Source organism: Ostrinia nubilalis, chromosome 29, assembly GCF_963855985.1.
Source record: "Ostrinia nubilalis chromosome 29, ilOstNubi1.1, whole genome shotgun sequence".
NCBI lineage: Eukaryota > Metazoa > Arthropoda > Insecta > Lepidoptera > Crambidae > Ostrinia > Ostrinia nubilalis.
The window spans coordinates 2,249,615-2,277,233 of record NC_087116.1 but is presented as its reverse complement, the minus strand read 5'-3'; the positions used below and the strand labels follow the sequence as shown (position 1 = coordinate 2,277,233).

General features: G+C 39.8%; 1 protein-coding gene across 2 annotated transcripts in view; it reads left to right on the top strand.

Moving 5' to 3' along the window:
- The window catches only part of LOC135085669 (lysosome membrane protein 2-like), a 68,064-nt gene extending 43,578 nt beyond the window's left edge, over window positions 1–24,486 (top strand). For both annotated transcript variants that reach the window (XM_063980460.1, XM_063980459.1), the window contains 9 exons: window positions 5,077–5,168; window positions 5,634–5,797; window positions 6,601–6,745; window positions 13,614–13,814; window positions 14,430–14,657; window positions 15,033–15,147; window positions 15,690–15,840; window positions 16,048–16,189; window positions 23,056–24,486. In XM_063980460.1, the coding sequence (XP_063836530.1) occupies window positions 5,077–5,168; window positions 5,634–5,797; window positions 6,601–6,745; window positions 13,614–13,814; window positions 14,430–14,657; window positions 15,033–15,147; window positions 15,690–15,840; window positions 16,048–16,189; window positions 23,056–23,769 (1,952 nt within the window). In that variant the 3' untranslated portion in view covers window positions 23,770–24,486. The remainder of the gene's footprint in view (window positions 1–5,076; window positions 5,169–5,633; window positions 5,798–6,600; window positions 6,746–13,613; window positions 13,815–14,429; window positions 14,658–15,032; window positions 15,148–15,689; window positions 15,841–16,047; window positions 16,190–23,055) is intronic.
- The last annotated feature ends 3,133 nt before the right edge of the window (window positions 24,487–27,619 follow it).

Genomic DNA, 27,619 nt, shown 5'->3' with positions numbered 1-27,619 from the left:
TGTTTTCAAAGGGGTCACTTAAAAATTAGGGATTGATGGTAAAAACGGGCATTAATGCAAGAAAATATTAATTATTAAGCAAAGCTTGTACAGCCAGCGTCTAATAGTAGGGGAGACCTAGGAGAGTTGTGACAATTTTTACTTTAAGGGCCATATCTCGCTCAAAAAACATTCCACAGCTATGAATCATACAAATTAATGTGGCGCCGTTCCTTCTGTTTTCGAAACAATTACCAAAGTTAACTAAAGTATTAGGGTTTCTATGAAAATCACCAAAATCTTAGATCACTCCCTCTGTCACAACTCTCCTAGCACCGAGGTAAGTTGTGACAGGTACCGAGGTGAGTTGTGACAGCATTGTATTCCACCTATTAGATATACAAAATACCATAATACTCAATGAAACATGATTTTTTAGCAAAAAAGTACTTTTATCATCCTTTAGAACCAATTAAAACAAATAGTTATAGGATGTCGTTACACAGTTTAAGCCATATTTCTCCAGCTTTCATTTTTCTCCCACGACACTTAATTTTTTTTTAAATTATATTTTCTAGCTGACATTATTGCTATATTTTCTTCCTCTTCTGTAAAAATAAAATAGTCGCGGTGGTAAAATCCATAGACGGAGCTTCGCCTTCTGGGTTTACTTGATAAGCCTCTTTCTTCTTAATATATCTTGACAAGTTTAGATTGTAAGAGGTCGCAGCATATTTTATCTTAAACTTTAACCCTTTAACCTAATCCTAGATTTCGACTCTAGCAAATAGTTCCTCTATATGGCTTTCATGTATAGAAAGCCATATAGAGGGCATTCTGAATCAAAAAAGTAGCAGCATGCAATTACATACAAATTATGAACCTACTAACACACAAAAAAACATCTAAAAACATCGTAGAAATGGCCCATCAGAAAAATTCAGTAAGCTAGGAGAGTTGTGACAGCCTGTCACAACTCTCCTAGGTGTTTAAAATGACGACTTGGTTCGAATAATATTTTTTATTTTCTAAACACGATCCGCACACAAAAGATCAGTGCTACATTTTGAGACCTGAATAACCTTTCAACTTGAGAAAAAATAACACAACAGTGCACATGTACTAAAACATGATATAAATTGAAATAAAATTTTGAAGAAAAACTTACTTTTCGCATTTTTTTGTACACAGTCGTCATATTTACGTAACCGTGTCTCTTGCGCCGGCTGCAGGTACTTAGTCAAGAAGAGCGTCATAAAAGCGACAAACAAGCGTTTTTACCAGCTTCCTAACTATAATAAGTAAGGAGAAATCGTCCTTGTCACAACTCACCTCTGTCACAACTCTCCTAGGTCTCCCCTACCTACGTGACACCCAAAGTGGTTAAAAAGTTGACAGCACAAATGTGTTCCGAACTTTTTGGCTGCTTTGGATGTTCCGATTTTTTCAACTTTGTACCATCGACAACAGTGTTAACTATCCATTGCCTGTCATGTCGTCTTGCTCTATCGCAAAGAATCACCATTTGATGAGAGCGAGAGCAAAAACGGAAATGGATAGTTAGCAGTGTGGCCGTGTGCACTAACTAAAGGTACCAGCAACGCAATATTTAAACGAATTGAAATACTTTTTTATACACACTACACAACAGTTGATAAATTAAAAGGCAGTCTTATCGCCAGTAAGCGATCTATAAGCAGTTTTTTAAATAAAAATAATATTCTATTTAACTCCAAAATAGTAATATTATTTATTTAATTTACATCTAATCGTAAATGTTCTTGACAACAGTCCTACAAGTCGGTGGTATGGAAATAACGCCATGATTGTGTGTAATTGACATACTAAAATGTATTTTTTCCTGCTTCCTAGTAAATCATTGTAAATCATAAATTTTATACATAATACTACGCAATCTAGATAATTATTACATAGTCATGAACTTCTATACTGTTTTTAAATGCAACTATGTAGTCAGCATCAAATAGTTCATGACACGTCTTTGTTACAATGAGGGCTATCGTTTTTATACTTAACAGTTGGCACCCCTGGCGATTGACAGGACCTTACTCTACAGTGGCGCCATCTTGATGAGTGCAAATGCGATAGTCCTCCTACCACTTTAGCGCTCACCAGTTGGTGCCACTGTCTTCGCTACTAGCAAGTGACAGGACCTTACTCTACAGTGGCGCTAACTGGTGAGCGCTAAAACGATAGCCCTCATTGGAAAAAGGTTGTGTTGTCAACTTTTTGGCCACTTTGGGTGTCAGGAACTATTTGACGCTGACTGTAAATATTTTTTTCTGACTCGAGAAAAAGGATTTACTGAAATATCCAAGCAATTTTTCTCCTATAAATGCTACAACATTGCTTCAATCTTCTTTCTTCTTTTCAGCCAAATGACGTCCACTGCTGGACAAAGGCCTCCCCCAAGGTTTTCCACAATGAACGGTCCTGCGCTGCCCGCATCCAGGCTCTTCCCGCGACCTTTACCAGATCGTCGGTCCACCTAGTAGGAGGCCTGCCCACGCTACGTCTTCCAGCCCGTGGTCGCCACTCGAGAACTTTCCTGCCCCAACGGCCATCGTCTCTACGAGCTATGTGCCCCGCCCACTGCCACTTGATTTTAGCAATTCTGCGAGCTATGTCGGTTACTTTGGTTCTCCTGCGGATCTCCTCATTTCTGATTCGATCACGCAGGGAAACTCCGAGCATAGCCCGCTCCATCGCCCTTTGGGTGACCTTGAGCCTTCTTATGAGGCCCATAGTAAGCGACCATTGCTTCAATACTAAGCCTTAGATTATGTCTCATCTATACTATAGGTCAAGCGCTTAACTCGGTCAGTGCCTGAGGTATGTACATTGACATTATGACGTGACAGAGCATACAAATCTGAAGTCTCGCTGACGTGTGACCGTCACAAAAATTGTGGTCAAATATCTGCCTTGTTATGCATAAAAAAACCCTCACCTCAGGCACTTAAAGCTAGACCTGTAGTTCTAAAACCAAACTCTTAATTCAATATAACACAATTTTGTTTGCAATTTTTCGAAAAGAACACATTATACTGAGTATGATAGAGACAGAAAATCGTAACAACGACCCAAAAGCATACAGCTTCTGTAAACGGCCTTGGCACACTTAACAAACATCAATGGATTACATAACTTGGCAAAACACCAAGTCGACGAAACCCCACACCATCGGGTAGTATGGGGGTGGAATGGGAAACAGTGTGACCGGATACCTTGATACTTTATCGAATTATTAGCTCTTCCCGCGGGCCGCGACTTCGTACGCGTGAAAATAGTTTGGATTAATATTTCCCGTTTTTACAACATTTTTCTTTACTGCTACGCCCCTATTGACTGCAGGGTGATGTATAGCCTAAAGCTTTTCTCGATAAAAGGGTTATCCAACACAATAATATTTTTATCAAATGGGACTAGTAGTTCCTGAGATTAAAGCGCTTTAACTATACAAACAAACTCTTCAGCTTTATGTTAATAGTACCTACAGATTTTTATTTGGCATCTGAAATAATTGTAAATTATTGACAGCAAGAGAACTTTTAAACTAACTTAGATTTATAACTGATCCATCCAAATCGCTGCAACTCCTGTGTTGCCAAGATTTACAACTTGAACGCCAATAAAACACAACCAGCGAAGGTGAAGTTTTCCGGGGGAAAGTTAAACTATCATTGGACACGCAACGAAATTAATCAGAAGAAAATAGGAGGAATAAAATTGGAAGATGAGAATCGACTTATAGAAGTATAATTTTAGAACTGTAGGTAATTCACATTGCGATTCCAAATAAGATTAAAAATAATAAGGTTTTAGGCAAAAAAAGAACTAAAGTGACCCTGTTAAGACCAAGGGCAAAAAGTATAAGTTTAGTACAGATGATTTGAATAATAATATTATAAGGACAGAGCACGAGGAGAACTTTTATTTTTATTATTAAAGAACTCCTAAAACTAATAAACTCTTTTGTATAAAAGAAATAACTACTAAAACATAACAGATACATACGTGCTATCCAATAACCGTTTTGCAATTTAATATCTTAAATATAAAAGATTTATGACACCATTAAACGTCTAATTGATTACAGTAAAAACTTAATCTTTCTATACGTTTTATATTAAACACTAACTTTCCGCCCGCGGCTTCGCCCGCGTGTAATTTTGTCTCACAGAAAAACTTTATCGCGCGCGTCCCTATTTCAAATACAGCGATAAAAACTATCCTATGTCCTTTCCCGGGACTATCTCTATGCCAAATTTCATCAAAATCGGTTCAGTGGTTTAGGCGTGAAAGCAATACAGACAGAGTTACTTTCGCATTTATAATATTAGTATAGATAAACACAAATTCATTAAAACGATCTTCTATCAAGATCTGTCAGTCATACTACACCACTTTTCCGAACAATATCTTACTTCAGTGTTTGTCTATCTTTTGTAGAAAATACTCGTATAAATGTTGATACTTCTCTATTTGAGACTAAATCTATGTTAAATCCAAATTGTTTCATATTATGAGTGTTATTTAATTGTTAAAGAATGTTTAAAGATATTTTACCAACGTCAAAAATGATGAATTTGTTCCTAGTCTTTTTGTAAGAATATTGCCTTTTTAATGTGTGTGCTCGATCCAGAAAAAGTTATTAGTATAGGTGAGTGTGTGTATAGTTGATAGCCCATCAGATTTTCGTTCTGTGTTACAACGTGAATAGATACAACTTGATGTGCTTATGACATAGAGTTTTGTGAGGCAATCCGATACTTGTAAAAACTATACCGCGATGTAAAAAGAGATCAACGCCATCTAGTAACCGCGATCAGAACTAAACTCTTTTAATGAGTTCATGTAAATCTCGGAAAGTCCACCCAAGGTGGCCTGACGACCTCATAAAGGTAGCAGGAAGGCGCTGGATGCAGGCCGCTACCAACCGGGCGATGTGGAAATCATCGGGGGAGGCCTATGTTCAGCAGTGGACGTCCAGTGGCTGAAATGTTGATAATAAAGCTTCAATGGTTTATGTCATTGCTATTGCAAATTTTAAAAGTATATTCTCCTTGGTTCCAGGCCTTTTCATCCTGTTGATGCTGGGTTTCTTCGCGCTGGCAGCCGGTGGATTCATATTGTTCCTACATCCATACGACTTCTTATTCAAACAGGTACGTGGTTAAGTGACACAACTGAATTAACTAAATGCTTAAAGCTCGTTTTAAGCTCAGTGATTTTGTCCTGTGATTGGCTAAATATGCAAGTTCAATTCAAGCCATCAATGTTATTGACATAAAGAATACCAGGGTCCTGATCTTCCTCACCGTGGGCCACGGCCTATGCTGAGTGGGGTCCCATTGCGATGGGCATCGCTGTTGCTACAGGGTGGAACTGCTAAGTTCACATTTCCTTGTAATCTAACGACATAGGTGCGACACAATATGATGCATATTTTAAAACTTATCTATCACGTTGTACGATCCAAAAAAATATTACGCTTTTTTAAACAGTTACGACAAAACACAACTTTAAGGCTGAGTTGCACTACCTTATTTTAACCGTAACAATAACAATAACCGGTGATTTTTGTATGGAGCTACTCAGCCTAAGAGTAATATTTACCCATATCCTTCCAGAAAGTGGTCCTCCAAGATGGCGGCGAGATCTTCGAGATGTGGCGAAAGCCAGAAGTGGATCTCTATTGCCGAGTGTTCCTGTTCAACATCACCAACGCTGAAGAGTACATGGCTGGTACAGCAGACAAGATTATTGTGAAGGAAGTCGGCCCTTACGTGTACAAGTAAGTCCATCATCATTAGAATCTACTGCAGGAGCACGACTATGTCTCTTTATTTACTAAAGCCCGGTCGCCGAGCACGTAGAATTTCGTTCAATGACCCCAAGCTACCCATCCTTATCGCTCGCGCGTAATTATATTGCTGTCGCGACTGCGCGACGGGCGGCCGCAGTAAGTGTGCGAGCGCGACCGGACTATAGAGGCAAATGGAGAATATGAGGAGGCCCATTTAATGTTCGCATATTTGTCTCTTAGTCAAGGAAGCAGCGTTTACAAGTGAGTTGCCATCAGGTCATTTATAATCTGCTGCAGGAGCACGATCCTCTCTATTTTACCAGAGGCAAATGGAGGATTTGTCCTACACTCCCCACGCTGGCCAGACGGGTTGGGGAGGCATGATGCTCTCGCATATTAATTTTCTCTTAGTCGCTTTTTACGGCATCTACTGAAGGAGTGTGGGTTGCTGCTTACTCAGAATCGACTAAATTGAATAGATAAATACTTAGTAACTCAATTTTACAACAGTCTCAGTGATACAGTCAGCGGCAAATAGTTCGTGACATCCAAAGTGGCCAATAAGTTCGGAACACGTCTTTGTTACGATTGGAATAAGGTTGTGTTTTCAACTTTTTGGCCACATTGGGTGTCACAGTCTCTTACATACGACGCTGACTGTACTTCTACGTGTTTGTAAAGACAAGAGTGCATCAAGCCAAACGCTATGGCATCTATGGATTTCTTTTAGGTCATATTTTCCAAGAAAAAAATGATATTTTGTAGACTCTACATAATTTTTTCTCTTTCAGAGAAGCCTTAGAGCATGAAGTGAAGACCTTCAACGAGAATGGGACCCTATCAGCTATACCGAGGCATCCTCTGACCTGGGTGGAGGAACTGTCTGAGGGTCATAAAGAAGATGACATCCTGTATCTACCTCATATTGCTTTATTGGTGAGTTTCTAAATAAGTATCTCATTCTAAATTATCATCAGGTCATTTAGTCTCCACTGCAGGAGCATGACCCTCTAATTTTCCAGAGGCATATGGAGGATTTTGCCTACACTCCCCACACTGGCTGGTCAGGTTGAAAAGGCTCGATGTTCACATTATTATTTGTGCCTTAGTCGCTATTTACGACATCCACGGGAAAAGTGGATAACCCTAACCACACGGATGCTACGTAAAAGAAGCCTAACAAACCCCTGACAAAGTTCGTACGCCTATGCTCATCAGAAATAATATAAGATTCTATAGTCTGGTCTGTGAGCACGTAGAATTTTATCCAATGACCCCAAGCTACCCATCCTTATCGCTCGCGCGTAATTATATTGCTGTCGCGACTGTGCGACGGGCGCCCGCAGTGAGTGTGCGAGCGCCATTACGACCGGGCTTTAGTGGTGGATTTTTTTTTCAAATCGGTGCTTTAGTTTCAGAGCCCATTCAATACAAACAAACAATTAAATCTTTGGTCTTTAAAATATTAGTTTAGACTTACGAGTATTATTACAATATGTAGAGAAGAGACACGTAGAAACTGACTGAAGATATAGACCTACCTATCTCCTATAAGTACCTACTTATAACATTATTTCTCATTGCAATCAAAGAGAACTTTTCTCAAATTAAGGCTAGTGTAAATTTAATAGGTCTTATTAGTGTTCAAGATTGTCAAAGTATGTTGGCATGGACTAAGTAAGATATAAGTAAGATAATTATATAGGGGCATTTTCATTAAAAATTACTCGATCTATTGGTTTTCAAGATTACCAAAGTATCTTAGCATGGGCTAGGCAGGTCAAAACCAGTTGGCAACCCGTAACCTTTAGGGTAATCAAATAAAATTCTAATTCCTTAAGATTTCCTAAAGCTATTTCTGCATTTCGACACAACACATATCCGGAGTGGAACTGCACGTAGAAGGCTCTGGTGCGTTTCCTAATGTTTAAGTAGCTAGTGATGTGCGAGGTATCGATAAAACCGGATATTGTCGATGGAAAGCTAGCAGACCACCGATTTTTAGTTGGCCGATAGTTGGGTCGGGCTGTTGATCAGTATGGAGATGTATGAAAGTGCGCACATTACACCGATTTGGTATCGGCCGATTCTTCGTACAAATTAGAATCGGGCCCAACTAACTATCGGCCAACTAAAAGTCGGTGGTCTGCGCCTCATTAGGTCACATTAGGAATCATTAGGTCAGAAGCTATTGTTTAGGTAGCACAATACTATAATAAATTACCATAACGGGAAGTTTTCATATTAAATCAATCGATTCTGTATTTAACGAATCTGGTTTATGAGCTCACTAAAATAGCAGGATATAGGTATCTTAGGTACATACATTATGTACAATACAATAGTTTAAAATTACATTAATTAGTTGGTCTTATGACTAGGAAGTGATCTCTCTCTCTCTCTTCTAGCAATCCAAAGAAAAAAATCTCATTAAATCAGATCTGTTACTTATGCCATCGCCCATCGTGGTCCAGTACATAAAGTTAAAACTCACTCAAAAGTTTAATTTCAAAATAGGATCAACAATACACACAATTTAAACAAACAATGCTGGCTGACAAAACATAGACAATCATCATCATCATTTCAGCCATAGGACGTCCACTGCTGAACATAGACCTCCCGCAATTATTTCCATATCGCTAGACAATCCAGTGTACCTAATTAATGGAAAATAAAGGTGATTATGTCTAATTTACCATCCTATTAAGACATTAAATCCACTATCTATTAATTAGAAATATTAATCTAAAGTCGTTTATCTAAACCGGAACAACGGAAACCGAAAATAATTATATCGATATGTTCCGGTTGCTTGCACATCACTACCACAGCTCCCAGTTTTGTAAGACATTGATATTCGGTACTTCAGATAGATTGCTATTGGGCAAGTTTATTCACTACTCAGTTGATTTTATAGTAAACTGACAGGCGTGTAATGTCAGATGACGGCACATAGGTAATGCACATACGCCCGTATTCACAAACGATGCTTGCTTAAGTGAAGCAGCAAATCGAACGCACAGCGTTGAATAGAGCTCGTGATTTTTTTTTATGCTAGACAATTGCAGGTATTTGACCACAATCGCACCTTTCGATTGGTTCGTGTGTCACCCTGTGCGTCCACGCGCACTGTGAAACCTCATAGTAATGTTTGTGAATACGGATATAATGCGCTATTTTTAACAAATGATACTTAAATTGACAGCGTGTTGTATACTATTAAGTCGAATTGCTCAATTGAGGAATTAATATTTTATTTATTAAAGCTTTATACAACTTGAATGCCCTTTGAAATAATTACTTATGGTTAGGTACCTATAGTCCGGTCGCCGAGCACGTAGAATTTCGTCCAATGACCCCAAGCTACCCATCCTTATCGTTTGCGCGTAATTATATTGCTGTCGCTACTGTGCGACGCACCGACGGGCGCGCGGGCGTCCGCAGTGAGTGTGCGAGCGTGACAGCAACATAATTACGCGCGAGAGATAAGGATGGGTAACTTGGGGTCATTGGACGAAATTCTACGTGCTCGGCGACCGGGCTTTAGACTTAAAATGTTGGTAAAGTAATTTTAGTACAGTCTAGCGCTCAACTCAGTCACTGCCTGAGGTATGGAAGCGGCAAGGGTGTGTTTGGGAGGTCAAACGGCACTCATAACTGTTAACACTCATGTTTTCTTTTATTTCATTAACTGACGGCACTAAATCTCATTATATCAAAGAATAAATTAAATGGGACGAATCCAGAACAAAAAATATGTATTTTTTTGAATTCAGTGTGTGAATTCAGTGATCCTGTTGTGGGACGAATCACTGAACTAGCCCCCCTCCCGTGCCGCTCCCATGCCTCAGGCACTGACTGAGTAACGAGCTATACCTGAACCTATACTCGTAGCTATTGCCACAGAATAAGTAATAGTACAGGTACAGAAGGATTACTCCGCAAGACGATTTAAATAAATGCGAGTCTTGCTACGACGCGATACAGTGGAATTCAGCTCGCACAGCACTACGTACCTACAATTTTATTCACCTACAAGTTTTGTCTCTTTCTATCGCGTGCCTCTGAACTCTTCTTACGCTGTTAGGGTTGCTGTCTAGTAGTGTCTAGTAAAAAAATATTTAATCTACTTATTTGTAATGAGGTACGTATGTAGGTAAGTACGCATTCATTATGGAAAACCTTGGGAGAGGCCTTTGTCCAGCAGTGGAGGTCATTTTTGGCTGAAACGAACGAACGCGTTCTGAGCAGTAGTCATGGTAAGTTAGGTTAATATACTATCCTAAGAATTATTGATTACCTACATGGCCAACATACCTTTCAGCATCTTTGGGAAGCGAAAAAAAAGATAAATCCGGTAGATTTCTTTTCGAATTTAAACACCCGAACACCGCACAATAATATTTCATTCTCTTTATGTCCATTTTTAAATAATACTTCGATCATAGAATTAGGTACTACAACGCACGCCAGCGTCCTGACGGGCGCGCGCGTGACACTCGACTGATATAATACCCGCCGGCGGGGCGCTTCGCTGTAGGTAATTATCGGATGTACCGCGCGGAGTGAGCCAGGCCTGCTATTGCCCACGACTTGATCAACTGAGGAATTGTTGTGAGCAATAAATATTTTATGTTTATGAATTTAAGATAACTTTAGGCTTTTGTTCCAAAAGGAGATCAAAGATCCAGTTAATACTTATTAGTTAAAACACTATCGCTTATTGTAATAATAATTAGTCAATTAATTACTTTGATTACATCTTTAGACGTCACATAAAATGGCGCCATTTTGAATAATTATAACTCATTAGTTTGATTGGTAATTTGGGACAAATTACTAGAATAATTGAGATGCAAGTAGGTAATTCATTTTGCTCAATTTTGCGTTTGAAACCTACTTTTGACAGGTTTATCAGTTTAGTTCACTTATGTTCAACGATATATTATTATGAATAGGTATCCTAGATGCAACATCACGTACAAAATCTCTAAAATTAGAGTATTATAGTAATTTAAACGCATACGTTATCATTTATGACATCTAGAAAGAAAACAGGTAGCAAGCTCCCTGGTATACGGGACTATTCCCACCTCTCATGCCCACCGCTGCAACTCCTGTGTAGCCAGGATCTACAGCTTGACCGATAAAAACCCATCCAGTGAAGGCCAAGTTTGTCCCGGGGAAAGTTAGTCATTCATTGGACCCGCAACGAAATTAGTTACACCACTTTTGTATATCAAACTAATGATCTTGAAATTATAACTAGTGATCCATAGATCTGCTCCAGAACAGTAGCGGCGTAAGGGGGGGGCGGTGGGGGCGGTCCGCCCCGGGTGCCAAGCATCAGGGGGTGACACAAGTCGCGCAGATTAGTACTCACTGGCATTATCTGCATGACAAATCTGCGGTTTATGTCATGATACGGGGGGTGGGGGGTGTGATTGTCTTTCAATCTTCGAATCGGTAGGTAACCCCAAAACCCTGGGGGGTACCAGGGGGTGCCATAGGACTGGTGACGGGGGGGGGGGGGGGGGGGTGATCGCCCCGGGTACCAACCCATGCTACGCCGCCACTGCTCCAGAACACATTATAACAGTAAATTCATACGTGCTGGAAATCTAGATTTTACGTTAGGAAATAGCTGAATCATATGATTACTTTGATAGATAGTGTTGTTGGATGTCAGTTTTATCGATAGTCGATGTTTAGAAGTCAAGTAGCTGTCATTTTTTTATGAACGACACATTTAATTAAGATTATAATTACTTATAGTACGGGACTATTCCCACCTCTCAATCCTACCGCTGCAACTCCTGTGTAGCCAGGATCTACAGCTAGACCGCCAATAAAAGTACTAGAGCCACGTGAAAAAAAAATGTATGTAAATTAAAAATGGCTAGGTATGTATTTTGTACGGTCAGCGTCAAATAGTTCGTGACACCCAAAGTAGCCAAAAAGTTCGCAACACGTCTTTGTTACAATGAGGGCTATCGTTTTTATACTTAACAGTTGGCACCCCTGGCGATTGACAGGACCTTACTCTACAGAAGCGCCATCTTGATGAGTGCAAATGCGATAGTCCTCCTACCACTTTAGCACTCACCAGATGGTGCCACTGTCTTCGCTACTAGCAAGTGACAGGACCTTACTCTACAGTGGCGCTAACTGGTGAGCGCTAAAACGATAGCCCTCATTGGAATAAGGTTGTGTTGTCAACTTTTTGGCTACTTTGAGTGTCACGAACTGTTTGACGCTGACTGTACCTATAATTAAAACAATGTAAACAAAACTACTACTCAAATGTCATAATCGTAATCTATAGTAATTTTAAGTGTTTGTGTGTTATTTAGGCATGCCTAGGCCATTGCGAAATGAGCACTAACCTAAGTGAGTACCTACTTAGCGTTTCGACATGACCTATGCTAAGAGACTTTGATGAGCACTAAATGAACTAACTAGTTTTTGAAGGTTTATGTGTTGAGTACTGTGAATGACTGTCAAATTGAAGCTATAGGTTTAGTGCTTAGTCAGTCAGTGCCTGAGGTATGGGATCGGCATGGGAGGGTTTTTTAGAGTCTTCCTGTGACTTGGCCCACTTTTAGCTTGGTCCACGGGCCAAGTCGCTGGTTTGAATTTTCTTTCAAAGTCAAAGTCAAAATTTCTTTATTTGTTTAGACTAATAAATAGTTCTTACAAATCGTCATTTTGCTCTTAAGGAGCCTCTACATGTCTCATAATCTTTTTACCCTACCAGCGCTTCGAGACCAACATTTGGCAAGTGCTGAGAAGAAGCGCCGCAACAAACTCAGTCACCACTTTCATGGGCCTTCAATGTTTTATTAATAAATTAAATACCATATCAACAAAAATCTACTCTAGAATCTTAGAGATGGGCCCAGTCACTAGAAGAAAATAACTATTTAAAAATTCAAACCAGAGACTTCGCCCGTGGACCAAGCTAAAATTGGCCAAGAAGTTACTGGAAGACTCGTTTTAGAGACGCCAAACGTCAACGAGACTTCAGATATTCTTCAGATTTGTATTCTCAGTCTCGACATAATATATCAATGTCACCTCTCCCATGCTGCTCCCATACCTCAGGCACTTACTGAATTAGAAAGAAAGAAAGAAAAACATTTATTTTGGTTCTAACATAAATAAAAAATACATACACAGTTGGATTATTATAGGGAGTTCGAACCAAATATGGCTACCGCTCAGCATGTGTCATGCTCTGAGGGTGCTCTGTCACGTCTTATTATATCAATGTCACCCCTCCCGTGCCGCTCATACCTCAGGCACTGATTGAGTTAAGCCTACCTATAGTTATTTTGTAAAACCAAATAGTGACTGAGTTTTTTGCGCTGCTTCTTCTCAGCATCTATAGTCCCGAAGCAGTGGCCCCAATCCGTCCCCCGGACACGCCTGAGCCGTAGTCCGAGCCTACCCTGGCGCCCTCAGGCCGCGTCCGTAGTCCCCTCGATCGGGCCCACTAGAGTGAGCCCGCCGTAGGCTGGTCTTTGGTCCAACACCGCGGTGGGCAACCCTCTAGTTGGGTTCGCCACTGATCGGGCGCATTATGCGCTCGATACGGCCCGATCGCGAACGTCGGTACGGTACCTTCTGTACTCGCCCGGTGAAGCTGGAAAAGCTCTTCAAGCTACCGGCGCGCGTCCCTTCAAAAAATACGAAGCAGTGGTAGGGTTAAAACTGGGACGAAAGTGTTTTTTGAAATCCTATTTGTAAAAATGTATGATTTTTATGAGTTAACTAAATAATATGTAATCTTCTTTTCCAGAGCATAGCCAACGTGGTAGCGCCCCAGGGCTTCATGACGCGCTTCGGACTGAACAACCTGATCAGTCTCACCAACACCAAGCCTCTGGCCAAGATGACAGCGAAAGAGTTCATGATGGGGTACAAGTCTGAGCTGATGACCCTGGGAAACACCTTCATGCCTGGATGGATCTACTTCGACAAGCTGGGGCTGATTGATAGGGTAAGTCATCAGGTCATTTAGTCTCCACTGCAGGAGCACTCCCTCTAATTTACCAGAGGCAAATGGCGGATTTGGCCTACACTCCCCACGCCGGCCAGACGGGTTGGGGAGGCCTAATGTTCGTATACCTTCGTTCACCGCTGATCCGAAATATACGAAATTAAAAGATGTATCCCAAATCCCTATTCTCCAACACAACGCAACTCCTATACAGCCAAGATCTATGATTTGCTGATTATGAAACCCAGCCATTGTTTTCAGTAGTCCAAGAGGATAGCTAACTCTTCAAAAATAATTAGAACAGTATACCACTATTTGGACTCTATTTCATGGGTTTTCATTGCGGTATCTTAATTATTTTCTAAAAATAAAAGTACGAGTATCCTAAGTTACTCTATAAATATCCAATATCTATTTCTATTTCCTATCTGTTAGATCACCACCAAAATAGATCCAGCCGTTTCGAAAATTTAACTGCATATAGCTTAAACACTTATTCCTATTTTCCTTCTTCTTTCTTCAATTTCTTTCTTCATTTCCTTTCATTCTTATTCACATTTCCTTTAGCAAAAACCTAATATTTTAACTTTCATTAATCCTATCCGTATCTTTCAGATGTACGACTTCACCGGTGACTACGAGACAATTTACACTGGACAAGATGACGTCACCAAGTCCGGCCTCATCGACACCTACAGAGGGTCCACCGACCTCCCTCAGTGGGAGGGCAAGCATTGCAGTAACGTCCAGAACGCCTCTGATGGCACCAAGTTCAAAGGGGCTCTGGGGAAGAACGAGTCGATTTTGTTTTATAGGAAGAGCCTTTGCCGGGCTGCACCTTTGGTAAGTAAATTATTGAAACCATAATATTAAAACAGAATTGTTGAAACCTAGATAGAATCATTAACTAAGTAATTTTAAACTTGAAAAAATTAAACCCACCGTACCAATTAAGCAACGAAGACAGGACATGTCAACAGGTGTTCTCTTGAAATTTTAAAGTGTAAGTATAAGTGAGGGGTTTAAGGGTGCTTTCTAAAGCCTAATTGAAGAAGCAAAAACCGATAATTAAGTCGACTATGACAATTCCAAGAGGCTATTTTACATAATTTTAACAGCTGAATTGGATGGTCCAGAGAAGTAGAGCATCAAACACTTCTTTTTCTATCTTGGGAAATTTTCTGCTTATCTTCTTAATTTATTTTTCATCTTCTTCAGGTACCCGTCAAAGAAGGCACCAGAAGTGGTCTTAAGGCGTACATGTATACCTTCCCAGAGAAAATGCTGGACAACGGCAAATATCACGAGGAGAACAAATGCTTCTGCAGAAATGGTATGTACTGTTTCTTACTGACTTTATAACTGGTAGAACTGATGACCTACTCTCGAATCTCGAGTGACGACCTATCGTAGTGTGGCCAAACCTCCCGCTTGGTGGACCGACGATCTAGTGAAGGTTGCGCTAAGCACCTGGATTTATGAACAGCGCAGGACCAGTCATTGTGGAAATCCTTAAGAGGCCTTTATCCAGCAGTGGACGTCATTTTGGCTGAAACGAACGAACTGTCATGATGAGAGAGAGTACCTACTTCTTCTCATCACTTACTAAAATAAAGATTCGCTGACATTTGACGTCTCAAAAACACCCTCTCTTGCCGCTCCAATACCTCAAGCACTGACTTAGTTTAACGCGCATCATGGTCAAGTTAACTGCGCATCTGGACAGGGCAAACGCGGGAAGGTGTGCGGATAAATGGGAGGGAGAGTCGCAACTTGCATTCCAGCAAGGTGCGCAGTTAGCTCGATCAGTAGTGTCTTTGTGATGGATTTATATTCAGTCTCTATACCTAATTTCTTTCTTTGTTTTTATTTCAGGTAAATGCCTCCCAGACGGTTTGATCGACGTCTCAGATTGCTACTACGGTTTCCCCATAGCGCTGTCCTACCCTCACTTCTACAAGGGAGAAGACGTCCTGTTCAGCAAGGTTGAAGGCCTGAGTCCGAACCAAGAGGATCATGAGACTAGGTGAGGGTTTCTTTATGTATTTTTTAACACTTTTTATATTTAATGTGTCTTACATTAATCCTCACATTGAAATTTTACACAACATGGCTTTAACTCTTATTCAAAACCAATGTTGTAAAATACAAGAGAATATCTTGCAATAATTTTAACAACTAGATACCATATCCTGTGAAATTCTAATATTATCATTTCGTTCCTTTCTCCCAGGTTCTGGATACAGCCCGAATCAGGTCTACCCTTAGACGTGAGCTCCAAGTTTCAAATAAACATGGCGCTGGATGACATTAGCAGCATCAATAACGCAGAACGATTCTCCAACATGTACCTACCTCTGCTGTGGTTTGATATTGTGAGTACCATATTTATATTTATTAGTATTTATGAGACTATTCCCACCTCCTGTTCCCACCGCTGCAACTCCTGTGTAGCCAGGATCGTTGACCGCCAATAACCCAACCAGTGAAGGTCAGGCTTGTCCCGGGGGAAAAATAACTTGTCGTATTTCTTAGTGATTCATCTTAGAGACAAACACCAAAAGATTTTCTCCAAACTATGTATAATGTCTTGTGAGACAGCTTGACCCCTATACCTTTTAGACCCCAAGGAAATCAAGCATTTCCTTCAAAATTCTCATTTAATTCGTTGCGCATTTCAAGACAGTCGGCTTCCAGACAGACATTCCTGGGACTACTCATCTTTCAATAATAAGATTGGAACTTGGTTTAAAACTAAAACACTCTTTTTGCTCTACTGGCCCTTAGTCAGCCCTTAAGTCCTTAAATAGATTAATAATTATTGTTGACGATGGCCACCTGAAGTAGGTACAACTTAGCTAGATTTAAATATTATTAATTAAAATGGCTGCTTATGAAACTAACTTACTAATACCTTATTAGATTTGCCTTTCTTTTGTATGAATATGTAACTGATGGTGCCTGAATGTAGGCTATAGGTATTATTATTGACCTACTTAACTTACCGAAGTCCTGTGACTTACCTTGCATTTTGTTTGTATAGCCTGAATTGTATCTATGTTTAAGCTACGAGTATATTTACATCGTAGTAATAATATGTAAACTGTAAGCCGACCACATAACTTACACTGTATGTGATTTTGGAACATTAAACAAGTAAGCGAATCTGGGTGCGCGCGTAGGTAATAATATTATCGCGCGCCTAGAACATTCCGAGCTAGCCGTTAGCAATGCGGCCCGCTGATTGGCCGGAGGCCTCTCGCCTTTTATGGTGAGAAGCTTCTAGCGGCTCACCGCGCCGCACACGCGGCCGAGAGCCGCCAGTCGTCGTCGAACTCTCACCCTCTGCGAACGTACTAGTGCGCACACCCGGACGCGCCTTCATTTTCAACGTACCTACCTGGACTTTCATTTCATCTATCATCTCATCGTTCACCCATCGACCTACATCGCCTACAAAGTGGTCCTACGAGCCGAATCATCGATTGTGAATTGTGAACACAGTGATCCGCCATCATGTCTTTGCTTCGCTCCCCCCGCGGCGCCGCTGTTAAAACACGCCGACAAATGATGGACGAAGACAAGACAAACAAAGTGAAAGTCGCTAGTGAAGTGTTGAAGAGTGAGGGCAGCCAGTCCACGCGCAAATCGTCTGCAGCACGGCGACTCACTATTGAAGCTGCACGCAAGAGGGCGGAAATTGAGATCGAAGCGATCGAAGCCGCAGAAGCAGCCGCAAAATCCGCCGCGAAAGCCGCCGCGGAAGCCGCCGCGAAGAAGGCGGCGATTCGTAAGTCTCTGATTGACATAGAATTGAACGCCGACCTTTCCGAGCTGGGCTCAGAGGGGTGGAGTGTGAGGTCATCATCGGAGAAAGTAGAAGCTTGGCTTGACACAACACACATTCCAACGGCACATCGGGAGGAGAAAGTCACCTGCACCGCGCCCCAGCAGCGTACTGAAATTCAAGAGCTGGCGGCTGCACTCACAGTTGCGATCTCCAACGCCGCTACAATTAATCAAAACGACCAACTGTTGTCGAGATTGGCCACCTCCAAAGACTTGCCAATCTACTATGGTGACCCCCTCGACTGGTTACAGTTCCGGAACGCATACTTCGAGTCCACCGAGATCTGTAAATACACCGACATCGAGAACATGTGGCGCCTTCGTAAATGCCTACGAGGCGAAGCTAAAGACGCAGTATCTTCGCTACTCATCGATTGCACGTCACCTAACGAAATAATTGACATGCTAGAGCTTCGGTTTGGCCGACCAGAAATCATCATGAACAAGATAGTGTCACAACTCAAGAAAGTAAAACCACTAGCTGAAAGCTACCACACCGAATTAGTGCAGTTCGCAATAACCATCAAAAACCACGTAGCAGCCACCCGAGCGATAAAGCAACGCGAGTACCTACAGAGCCCCGAACTCGTAAACATCATCGTGTCAAAGTTACCTACACTACTCGTGACCAAGTGGGCTGACTACGCTTACGCCAACCGTGAGTTACACGAAAAACCTAAACTTGAGTGCCTATCGGACTTTCTATACTTAGAAGCACAAAAAGTAGCCGCGGCCGGTGTTAGCTTCGTATACAACAACCAATCGGAGCCCAGACGTAAGCCAGAGTACATCAGAAGCTCACACAACAATGTACTTGTGTTTACGAACGACGAGCAGAACAACGAAAAGTGCAAGTTTTGTAAAACACAAACACACTCACTTGAACAATGCCTAAAGTTCAAGCGAGCCCTACGTAAAGATCGCTGGCGCTTCGCACGTACAGAGAAACTGTGTTTTCAATGCCTACTACCACGACACGCCGATACTACGTGCACAGCCCCCGAGTGTGACGTCGAAGGTTGCGGGCTCGGCCACCATCGCCTTCTACATTGGTCGAACCCGCGACCCCAGCTGCAGACGGCATCAGAACGCGACGAACAGCGTCTCAGTGATAGTGAATGTGAAAACGTAAACCACACTACCGCGCTTCAGTGCAACGAGTCCCAAGTACTACTCAAAATAGTGCCGGTTACAGTTTTCGGCCCGAAAGGCAGTATGCACACGCACGCCTTGTTAGACGACGGTTCGACCGTATCGTTAATCGCGTCGCGACTCGCCGATGAGGTTGGACTGCATGGAGCCCCTCATACCATGCGCGCTCGTGGTGCATGGGACAATGAACTCACATGTGAAACAGAGATCGTGAACTTTGAAATCGCGAATAGAGACAATAAGCGTTTTAGTTTAGAAGCCAGAAAGATATCTGAGCTTAATTTGCCATTGCAAAGTGTACATAATATTGATTTTTGTAAATCGGTCATTCTCCGGATCTGGATTATTTTGTTGATTACCCCGACCTTTTTTATTTTTGAATTTAGAGTAAGTTTAGGTAAAACATTTCAAAATAGACATTATTACGAGCATATTTTTTATATTGGCCCATCGGTAGCAAGCAGGAATAAAAAGTTATGCGACATCAAAATTTTCATGGTCGGGGTAATCAAAGTTGGGAGTCAGAGTAATCAAAAATAAAACAAAATATTTTATTTTCTAAGATTTTTTTAAGTTATGGTAAAATAAATGTTATTATAACTAGCCATTTGTTATTTTGATGTATAAACGACAATATTGTAAAGTTTCAACAAAATCTGTTAAGTAGTTGTTGCGTAAAAGAGTAAAAAAACATACATATACATTATACATATAATATTAGTGACTCAATGTCCTATGTCTCCTATATGGGACAGAAGGCGTCCACAACAGTCCTCCATCGCATTCGGTCTTGAGCTTCGTGTTTGATCTCGCTCCAAGTCCTAGCAGTGCGCCGCTATGTTTTTTTGGCGCGACCACGTTTGCATTTTCCCTGGGGGTTCCAATCTAGAGCCTGCTTGGGGTTGTGATCGGGGTCCCTTCGGAGAGTGTGGCCGATCCAGTTCCACTTGCAGCGTTTATTCTGCTGAAAGATCGGTATTTCGTGGCAGCGTTCCAAAAGTTCGTCGTTTGAAGATTTTGGAGAATTCGGCGAAGACAGCGGCTGAAGAAGATCTGCAGCTGGTGCGAGATAACCTTAGTGACCTTCCACGTTTCACGCCCATAGAGCAGAACTGGTTTGACGTTGGACCCGAATATTTTGATCTTGCAAAGTTGTGCGAAGGTAGCTCTGGCCTTGGCAATGCACGAAGTGATGTCCTCTTCGGTACCTCCAGGCTCTGAAACGATGCTCCCGAGGTAAGTGAATTTGTGGACTCGTTGGACATCCTCTGCACCAACGGTGTGCAATTCCTCACTCCAGTCGCATCTCTTGGGTCTTCCGGTACTGATACCCTTGCTTTACCCTTTTTTCGGCACAATAATTAGAAGCCCCTTATGCCAGTCGTCTGGGAGTTCCTCTTCCATCCAGATGTTTTCGAAGACAGGTGTCAGGACGTTAACGGCGGAGTTTACATCGGCTTACAGCATTTCAGCGGCGATAAGGTCGAGTCCAGGGGTCTTGCCAATTTTGAGGGATAATATTATGTATTAATAGGAGATAGGATTTCATTTTAGTAAAGGGTAATTTTGCTTATTAAACGTTATTTAGTTAATCATTCATTAGTAAAATTACAGTATTATTGATTACTCGGTGACAAAAGTCGGGGTAATCAAGGTCGGGGTAGTCAAAAAATTAAGGTTTATCCTGAGCCCTGCCCAATCTGTAAGTTGAATCCCATATGTTTTAATACACAAAAATGCGGTTACATGGACCATTATTCCTGTACATTCTCAAGAACTTTCCATGTAAAGAAACCTAAAAAAACAGGATAGAGTAAATCAATCGTGCACTGAACCAAGGTCGGGGTAATCATATTCTTATCTCGATAACTCCGAAATCCTGCGACGAGTTGCATTACCGATCACCTCGGCACGCAGGCCACCACTAAAGGTTCACGGGGGAGGATAGAGCTCGTTTCTTAATTGCGTAGCTAGGGACGTAGGCGCACATTAGTGACGTGTCGGGGTAATCACGGTTAACGCCCGGACACAACTTCAAATAGTTATTTTACAAAACCTTTTAGTCATATAGTTATATCGTATTTAATTTATCAATGTTTATTTAATCAGTAATCGATTACATAAGCATTGAAAGCGGTAATAATAACGGATTAACTTATACGAGCAAATTTGTTCTGAAATCGGGAGCGCGGACACGTCGTGGTAATCAATTTTTGACGACTTACGATTTTTTTTAAATTACTTAACTAACTATTATTAACTATCTCTGTGGTTTAACAACAAGAACCAAAGTTATACTATTAGATAAAAATATTTGTTACTAAAATATTATGATATTCGGGTACTTTTTGGCCCCGGACACGTGATTTTCTTGGCCGGTGGAATGACCCAAATATAAATGTGTAAATAGTGATTTGTGTAAGTGTAATGCCCAGCCTATGTTGTTAATCGGGCAAGATAATTGCGACCTAATCGCTCCTATTGAGTGCATAAGGGGAAAACCAGGTGAGCCATACATGACAAAGACGTGCCTAGGATGGTGCCTGCACGGGACAACAAAAAAGGTAATTGATTCTGTTTGCTTTACCACGAACTTGTGTTTTGAATCCCGTGAACCAACTCAAACCGTCGCCGCCTGTTGTAATAATACCGACGCGCTGGCCGGTAGCGCGGTCCCGCTCGCACTCGTTGCGTGCGAACAGGCCCCACTTGGGCCCCGCGCGCATAGCGACGCGCTGGCCGATAGCGCGGTCTCACTCGCACTCGGTGCGTACGAGCCGCCCCCACTCGGGCCCCACGCGTCTGCGGACGCCGCTTACATACCTACGGCGGCGCGCGCGCTCGATCTTACTTGCGACGACGAGATTTTAGGCAATGTAGAGAATTTATCAACTTGTTTAGTTACGAAATGTACGAACGGAGAATCGATGCCGCGAACATTTGACACTGTCGAATGTAGTAATAGCTTTGTTGATTGTTTAAAACACGATCGATATGTTTATGACTTGTTTTAGTTGCATGAGTTAGTTAGAAATTATTTCTCATTGAAATGTATAGGAATAATGAATAAATCGTGTAAATATAAAGATGATTTACTTGTAGTTAATATTTTAGAAAGTTTAGGTAAACTTGTTGACGGTCTTTGGACCGAGGGCTTGCCGTGGACTCATGACGTCACTAATTTGCCGGACTCTTATCAAAATACCTGTTTGTATTGAAATCTGTGTTTTGAAAGATATTTTTCCAGGTCGTAATTATTTTGTAAAGGTTGACTTATTTCACATAAATATTAATTGTTAATGTTATTTACCTGTGTGCTTTTGAAAATGTTACTTTGTTTATACCTACTTTACCGTTTTTTTACGACATCGTCCTATCCCAATACCTACATATTGGAAACTTGTTGGAACCGCGCAACGCTTGCCGTGCTTGAGCCAACTGGCACTAAGGTCTGGGACCAACAGCTATGGCTGCAAAGAAGTGACCAGTGAGTGACGCGCGTAGTTTTAACCTTGGTTATGAGTGTCGCAAAGCGACACTAGGGGGGAGGATGTTGACGATGGCCACCTGAAGTAGGTACAACTTAGCTAGATTTAAATATTATTAATTAAAATGGCTGCTTATGAAACTAACTTACTAATACCTTATTAGATTTGCCTTTCTTTTGTATGAATATGTAACTGATGGTGCCTGAATGTAGGCTATAGGTATTATTATTGACCTACTTAACTTACCGAAGTCCTGTGACTTACCTTGCATTTTGTTTGTATAGCCTGAATTGTATCTATGTTTAAGCTACGAGTATATTTACATCGTAGTAATAATATGTAAACTGTAAGCCGACCACATAACTTACACTGTATGTGATTTTGGAACATTAAATAAGTAAGCGAATCTGGGTGCGCGCGTAGGTAATAATATTATCGCGCGCCTAGAACATTCCGAGCTAGCCGTTAGCAACGCGGCCCGCTGATTGGCCGGAGGCCTCTCGCCTTTTATGGTGAGAAGCTTCTAGCGGCTCACCGCGCCGCACACGCGGCCGAGAGCCGCCAGTCGTCGTCGAACTCTCACCCTCTGCGAACGTACTAGTGCGCACACCCGGACGCGCCTTCATTTTCAACGTACCTACCTGGACTTTCATTTCATCTATCATCTCATCGTTCACCCATCGACCTACATCGCCTACAATTATTTTATATTTATTGTTTTTATTATAACACATAATTTTCTTTCTTTACAGAGAATGTACTCCCTCACGCCATCTCTAGAAGACCGCTTCAAACTCTACTTAAACATCTTACCAGTTGTGGAGAAGGTATCCATGTATCTCCTCTTCGCCACTGGTGTCTGCCTCATCCTGACAACTGTCTACATTCTCACCTTCAAAGTCATGTTCAAGACTTTCGACCAAAAAAAGAAGCAACGCAACATCGTCATTGGAACCGATATGTGGGTCGAAAAAGAGGTCAAAGGTAAGAAGAACAAGGACTCCATATACGCTCCTTGCGAGATCCCCCTAGACGACACCGAATCTGATAATTCTGATCCTCAATTCGATCCTGAAAGAAGACCATCTTTGTTGAAAACTCATGGCGATAGAATTAAGGAATTAAGCCACAAATTAAGCGATAAAATGTACGATTCGGTTGGAAGTATGAGGGATAGAGTTAGGGATGAAATAACACATGTAAAGAACATCTTTGGTGACAGAAAGAATTCTCTTATTAACGAATCGAATGCAAACGACGCTTACAAATCTGATTCTGGTGAAGATGAGAAGTTTGGGTATGCAGCAGTTGGACAAACAGACAGTGAGGATGACTGCAAGTATTTAGAGGTCTTAGATGATGGTAGTGAGTTTGATAAACATACAAACGATGACAGGACTGACAGATCGAAGCATTTGAAAGAACTAGACTCAGGTAGAGATGAACTACTTCACATATCTGATTGAGGATTCAGTTTTAATTTTTAATGATATTGACTGCTTATTTATGTTAGAATAATTTGATAATTCTAAATTGGAAGTTGCTCAAAATATCGACCGGGTCGAGTTGGGAAAACTGTTTATAAGCTATTTATGAAAAAGTTAAAGCCAGTTTAAATTACAATTTCGATTTATGGTTAATTTAATTGAAAGTGGTTATTCCCACTTTTTCCGTATTTTCTGATGCATCCATCTCTTTTGCACTTAGCTATATGTTAGTACGAGTAAAAAGGACAGATAGACTTGAAAATATTGTCTCGGAGGTGTACTTAAGATCTTCTGTATAGACTTCAGTGGCTATGATTGTTTGTATGTTTGTCTTATATCAGCTACGAATGTGGTGCTTAGTCCTTTTTATTTTGTTAATTCTTGCCATGACATTATTTTATTCTGTATTTTATAATTGGTTTCTGTTTTTAATTTTAAGGCTTCAAAAATTTGAGGTTTTTCTAATTATCTGGTTATTTTTGTATATTTGTTTTTTTGCTTAGAGTTTAATAAAGATGACTGAATAGTTTTTTTGCTCAAGTAATATTTTAGGATAAGTGTGTAAATATTTTTTTATTGGCGTACCTACTTTATTTAAGAAAATTTGCTGTTAAAATGAGATTGAAAATATTTATAATTCAAAATTTACAAAAATGATGACATTCTGTATTTTTTACTAATGAAATTATTATAATTATTTATGGGTAGTATTTAAACGAGTGACTGTAAATTTATGTTGTAAGTGTCCAAAATAATTAATGTGGGCTAAAGAATTACTAAGTGAGCGACTGAGTGCGAGTGACGAAAAATCAAAAGAACAGCAACTTACAAAAAAAAATTGAGTTCCTTAAAATACAAAATGAGAAACTTCATAATATTTGAGCGACCTAATATTTGATTGAGTGTCAACGTTAGGTCCTGCATTTTTTTCAATATTTGGCAAATGCTTTTTTTATACTGAGCGGTATTTTTAACTTTAATGAAGTGTTTCGAATGCAAAATCTACTTTGAAAAATACTATTATGAGCAGCGTATTATGAGCCCACATTTAAATAAAAAATGATCTTATGAAATAAATATTTGACGGAACACTATTCTAGTAGCGAAAAAAATAAATCATTAAAATTTAAGGGTAGGTAATCAAATGAAACAATGTACCTATTACGAAAAATGAAATAAATTTGTATTTTCTTAAATCGAATCAACAAAAAAAAAACAAAATAAAATAAGTCGCTTCTGTCAACCCAAAAAAAAAGTAATCTTATTAATAAGGTTCATTGATTGGTACCTATGAGTATTGAGGAGCTCTACCTACTCATCGTCACTGTATGATAAGTGCTGGCTTGGACTTAGCGGGCCGGCCTCGTTTTCTTTTTTGTCCAATAGGTATCAGCTTTGCTTCCAGTGGCGGTGTTGTTAGTTTGAGCCGAATTGCTAGACCCAAAACGTGTTTGCATACATATTTTGTTATAAATTCGGGACAGTCGCCCCGCCCCCATTCGAATTCGCGCGCTGTAACAATCTGCAGTTTTCATTAATAAAGCGTATCAAAATAAAAAACATGAGACCTCAAATATAATATCAGTAACCAATAATCATTAATAAAGCAGCTAACAAAACTTTGCTTAGAATTAACTTTTTTGTAGTTCGTTCAGTAAAACCTCAATTAGAAAAATCTAATGTATCTTCATATTAAAGTTGCCCTCTCTGTATTTCTAGTCGCTCACTTAGTAATTTCGTCGCCCGGATAGTATTTTTATGTCTGAAATGTAATAATCAAAACCCACATTTTGTAAGCTCGTTCTGGATTTTATTATTGATCAATATTCGTCGTTAGTTTGGTTAATTTTTCGCTTACTCAAATTCATACCTCTCAAGGTATTAAAACAGTAGGCCATCATCAGTCGCAAAGTTTTTTTTTAGTCGCTCGTTTTATAATTCCCCATTATTTATTTATAAAATCTGTCTGTGATTATAACATTCCAAATAATTACATAATTTGACATTTTTAATTAATAATATTTTCGTATTAACATAAATTCTCCAATTTTGTTTCAGCCAGTGAATTTCATTTTTGTTTTTTACTCATTTACGTTCCTGTTTTTTTGCATTTATTTTCAATAACTTCTCTTTCTTATGTATTTACTTTATCATGCTATCGATTTTACCTGTTTTTTTAGCCCAAATCTTTTACATAATTGAAATAATTGATGTTGACCATCAATTTTATAAAGTAAGTTATAACTACTTTAACAAACTAATAGTACGAGAGCCCACGACCAAAATTTTTGTCTCATAGCAATACGGCCAAAACCGCATCAAATCGATAGATACGATTATCCTGAACTCGAAAATACCAATATCAGACATTTTCCGCGTAGCGTTTGATCTGACCGAATTTTCAAAATTGTCAAAGAATTTGACCGAACTGCATTATAGCAATATGTCTGATTTGCAGACTGTAGTTGAATGATAGTTCTGAGATACCGGAAACATATTTTTCAGACGTTAGTGGTGTAGCGCAAACCCGTAAAATCACTTAAAAAAATTAAAAATGAGACAAATAAAATGTCTCATAGCAATACGTCTGAAAATCTTTTTTATTAGTAAATGTTGGTTATTTGATGCGAACAAAACAATTTTCAGACGAAAATGTGAACGCATTAAATTTTGAGACCGTTTTGAAAATGTTAACAAATTTTACCGATCGGTATCATAGCAATATGTCTGAAAATTGTTGGACATGATAAAATAAGTTGTCCACATGTGCAAAAAATTTATATCAGACAAATTAAGTGTAGCACCTTCTCTATCAGACAACTTTTCGATACTCAGATAATCATTTAAAAATCGTATTGAGGCATCTTGAATTTTCTGTTACAAACCAATGAATACGTTGCGACCCTGAATTTATTAGATGATAATTAACAAAGAATTTACCCGAAACCGTAACATTGAAGTTGAAGGACTGAAATAAATCGCACAAAAGGAAACTGGGATGAAGTTGAATGCTACACTTAAAGTGTCTGAAAACAGGTTTTTGGTAATCATGGCAGCAATACGAAAAGTTGAAAAAAAAATTATTCGTATTGCTATGATACAGGTCGGCTAAATTTGTTGACATTTTCAAAAATGCGCTCAGGCTATATGCTACGCGCAAAATGTCTGAAAACAAACTTTTTCGTAATACAATTATAAAATCTATGTACATTTCCACTATCAGACGTATTGCTATAATACCGACTGTCTTTTTTTTTTGACACAGCAGAAATGGCCTCCCACGCAGTTGCTACACTTTCGACCGTTACTACACACCTAGTCGGGTTCAGAATCATACAATCTAACGATTTTATAGGGTTTTAGCTGTATTGCTATGAGACATGGTTTTGGTCGTGGGCTCTCGTACTATAACTTTTGAATCTCGTGTATTTTTTTAAATGTTAAATAACTGGTACATCAATTTTTACATTTTATAAAATTTAATCATCACAATTATATTTCACAAAATCTACATTTTTTATTTATAAATAAATTGGAACTATTTTATTTTTGAGATTATTTTAAATTTTAAAATCAAAACGAGTCTTGCCTCATTAGCACTTTTAGCACGTAATATGTCCTAGATTGTTTAAGATAGTTACTATTTATAGTTAAATAAGTAGGTATAGTTCGTACTTTTATAATGTGATACGATAATTATATTTATTGAGGGCTGTCTAACACTGTAAATATTAAAGCCTTGTATACATGATGTATTGGTTATATTGAGTGAATTGTGAAGTGTGGTTTGTCAAATCTTTAAGTATAGAAAATAGCAAAAAGTACGGTT